Source organism: Marmota marmota, unplaced genomic scaffold (genome assembly GCF_001458135.2).
Source record: "Marmota marmota marmota unplaced genomic scaffold, marMar, whole genome shotgun sequence".
Classification (NCBI taxonomy): domain Eukaryota; kingdom Metazoa; phylum Chordata; class Mammalia; order Rodentia; family Sciuridae; genus Marmota; species Marmota marmota.
This window is the reverse complement of record NW_025999895.1, coordinates 1,075,004-1,077,858: the sequence shown is the minus strand read 5'-3', so window position 1 is coordinate 1,077,858 and position 2,855 is coordinate 1,075,004. Positions and strand designations below refer to the sequence as shown.

The 2,855-nt window shown below is 62.8% G+C and overlaps 1 protein-coding gene and 1 long non-coding RNA gene across 3 annotated transcripts in view; one reads left to right on the top strand and one right to left on the bottom strand.

Moving 5' to 3' along the window:
* Positions 1–1,691, bottom strand: part of LOC107157700 — a 4,441-nt gene extending 2,750 nt beyond the window's left edge. The window contains exon 1 of the long non-coding RNA XR_001505528.2: positions 1,089–1,691. This is a non-coding gene — a long non-coding RNA (uncharacterized LOC107157700). The remainder of the gene's footprint in view (positions 1–1,088) is intronic.
* Slc25a10 (solute carrier family 25 member 10) overlaps positions 1–2,855 on the top strand; it is a 9,390-nt gene that overhangs the window by 3,326 nt on the left and 3,209 nt on the right. For both annotated transcript variants that reach the window (XM_048797267.1, XM_048797271.1), the window contains exons 2-5: positions 1,689–1,808; positions 2,133–2,247; positions 2,379–2,427; positions 2,616–2,657. In XM_048797267.1, coding sequence (XP_048653224.1) covers positions 1,689–1,808; positions 2,133–2,247; positions 2,379–2,427; positions 2,616–2,657 — 326 coding nt within the window. The remainder of the gene's footprint in view (positions 1–1,688; positions 1,809–2,132; positions 2,248–2,378; positions 2,428–2,615; positions 2,658–2,855) is intronic.

The window sequence follows — 2,855 nt, the reverse complement described above, 5'->3', positions numbered from 1 at the left end:
GGGAGGGGGGGGGGAAGTCTGGGATGCACAGGTGTTGGGTCCTAGAGATTGCCTGCACCCCACACCTGGCCCAGGGCCCAGCTGCCCCCAGCCTGGTAGGTGACTGTATTGAGCTAGAAGGGAAAGGCAATGAGGGCTGAGGCCTAGGTTAGTGGGGTGACCCGGGCCCTTGGCTTGGGCACTTCCTCTGCTAGGTGTGTATAGGCCCCGGGAAGGCTGTCTGGTCAACGCAGCCCCTGGAGAGATGCCAGGAGACTCTGCATATGTGCAGCTCCCAGCAGAGTGGGCATCTCAGCACCAGAAGTATGCCTGCTTCACTTTTTCCTTTGAGAAAAGTGCTTATGGGACAAAAGAAGACAGAGCTCCCCTTGTTTCCCAGGGCCAGCCAAGGGGTGTTTCTCTGACCTGACCCCCAACAGAGAACAAAGGAAGGGCCTGAGGCTGTACCCAGTCTGCCCAGGGGGCTCTGCCCTGTGGTCACGCGGTGGCCGCTGGGCAGGTTACAGCGGGCCTGGCCACCCTCTGCCTCTCCCCTCCTCCCAGAGCTGGTTGGGATTGGCCCTTGTGACCTGGGCTGGTAACCCAGCCTCCGGGTGCTTCCTGTGCCTGGGTGTCCAGGCCCTTGCTGGGCCTGCAGACTTCTACTTTCTAAAGAGAAGGTGGGCTTTCTTAATCAGTAAGAAAGCTGGCCACCCCTTACGGATGGGGCTGACTCGTGTGCCCAGAGAGGCCTGCACGGATCCGGCCTGTGGGCCAAGGAGAAGCCCTCGAGCAGCAGGGGGCAGTGGGGCTAGAAGGGCACCTCCCTGGGGCTGCTCTCTCTACTCTTCCAGATGGCCACAGTCCCCTCCCCACCAGCCCTCTGGTGTTGATAGACTGTGACCTTGGAATCCTTTGCTGTTGTCCCTTGTCCAGGCCCCTTTGGGCGTCACTGCCCTGCCCCTGACCCCACCTAGGTGCTCTCTTGCTACAGAACACTGCCTGGAGCCAGCAGGGGAGGTGGCCATTGAGGGAAGTGTGCAGGATGGGCAGGAGCAGTGTCCCACCAGTGGGGAGCATGGTCAGAGCTTTCCTCTAGGGTTACTCACCAGGACCTCAGGGTGTGGCCATTTGAGAAACTGTTTTGAAGTTTGTTGATCTGTCTCACTCTGCCCACATGCTGGCTTGGTCCTTGTGGTTGCTTGTCACATGAACAGGGACTGCTATCCATGTGGCCACGGTTCTGGGGTCCAGTCCCTCTGTCCCACCTGGGAGGCCAGTGTTGCTGCTGATCTGGGTTCCAGGCCCCCCTCGGTCCCTACCCATGTTAGCTGTCCCGTATCCTTTTGGGGGCTCCCCTGGGTAAGTTTAAGGGGGACCATGCTTGGCAGTGGACAGGCTTCCTTGAGGTCAGTGCCAAGGGTGGGACCTGGGGAGTGAGATCCTGGGCCTGGCTGCTGGCCTGTGGCCCATGGCCCCCAGCTTCTGCATGGGATATAAGCCATCAGAGCAGGTAGGTGTGGCGGGGACACCCTGCACACAGTCCCTGGGGGACTCCACTGTCCCTGCCTTAGAGATGGGGCACGGGTAGTGCTGAGCTGAGGGTCTCTGAGGGGGTCTCACGGTGGTCGTTCCTGGAAGGGTCCTCAGCGCTGGAGTGGGGCTCCAGGCAGCACCCCACAGCCGCGTCCCTGTCCCCCTTGCCCCAGGTGCACCTGCAGACACAGCAGGAGGTGAAACTGCGCATGACAGGCATGGCGCTGCAGGTGGTGCGCTCTGACGGTGTCCTGGCACTCTACAACGGCCTGAGCGCCTCGCTCTGCAGACAGGTGGGCACCTCCTGGGCAACCTGAGCTTGGACCTGCTGGGCACACCAGGGAGCTCAAGCTGCTTACAGCCTTTTTCAAGGTGTATGTGGAGCAAGTGACCCCAGGGTGGGTGTGGGGCTGGACCCCAGGCTGCCACTCACAGAGGTGGGCGGGAGCTGAGGTGGGTGGGGGTGGTGCAACCGCAGATTTGTGGACAGGTTCCACGCTCACTCGCCGAGTGGCCTGGGGTCAGCCCCTCCATGTCCCCAGGGACCACAGGGTGTTGGCCGTGCCTTTGAAGCTGGCTGGGTTGTGCCCTGTCCTGAGCCAGGCCCTCTTCCCCAGATGACCTACTCCCTGACGCGATTTGCCATCTATGAGACAGCGCGGGACCACCTGGCCAGGGGCAGCCAGGGGCCTCTCCCCTTCTCCACCAAGGTGCTGCTGGGCGGCTTCAGTGGTGAGCGCGGCTGGCTGGGCTGGGGCCGGCTGGGCTGGGGCCGGCTGGGCTGGGGCCGGCTGGGCTGGGGCCGGCTGGGGCGGGTGCCTCCAGGCGTCACAAGTTGTGGCCCCATGGTTGTGTTGCCCCAGGTTTAACCGGAGGCTTTGTGGGGACCCCCGCGGATTTGGTCAATGTCAGGTTGGTGTGTACCCTTTCCTGTCCCCAGACGGCCCAGGGCTGGCCCTGTGGCTTGCTGGGGTCTGCAGTGTGCTCACCCTGGAGCAGGCAACTCAGACCCTGGCGTCTGGGAATGGGGTGGAGGGGCGTGAATGCCCCGGGGCCTGCCCTGGACCTCAGGCCGTGGGTCTGCCTACCTGCTATTTCAGGATGCAGAACGACATGAAGCTGCCCTCGAATCAGCGGCGCAAGTGAGTAGTGGGTAAGGCTCTGCCAGCAGGGGCCAGGGCTAGTCAGGGGACCCTGGGCAGCCCTGCGCCACCTGGCCAGGACTCCAGGTAGGCCACATCACCTGTGGGGTCCTGTGGAACAGGTGTTGGGGGCTGATGGTTTTTTGGGAGCAAACACCATACTTGGCTGCTAGAGGAGTCACTTGCCCCCCCCCCCCC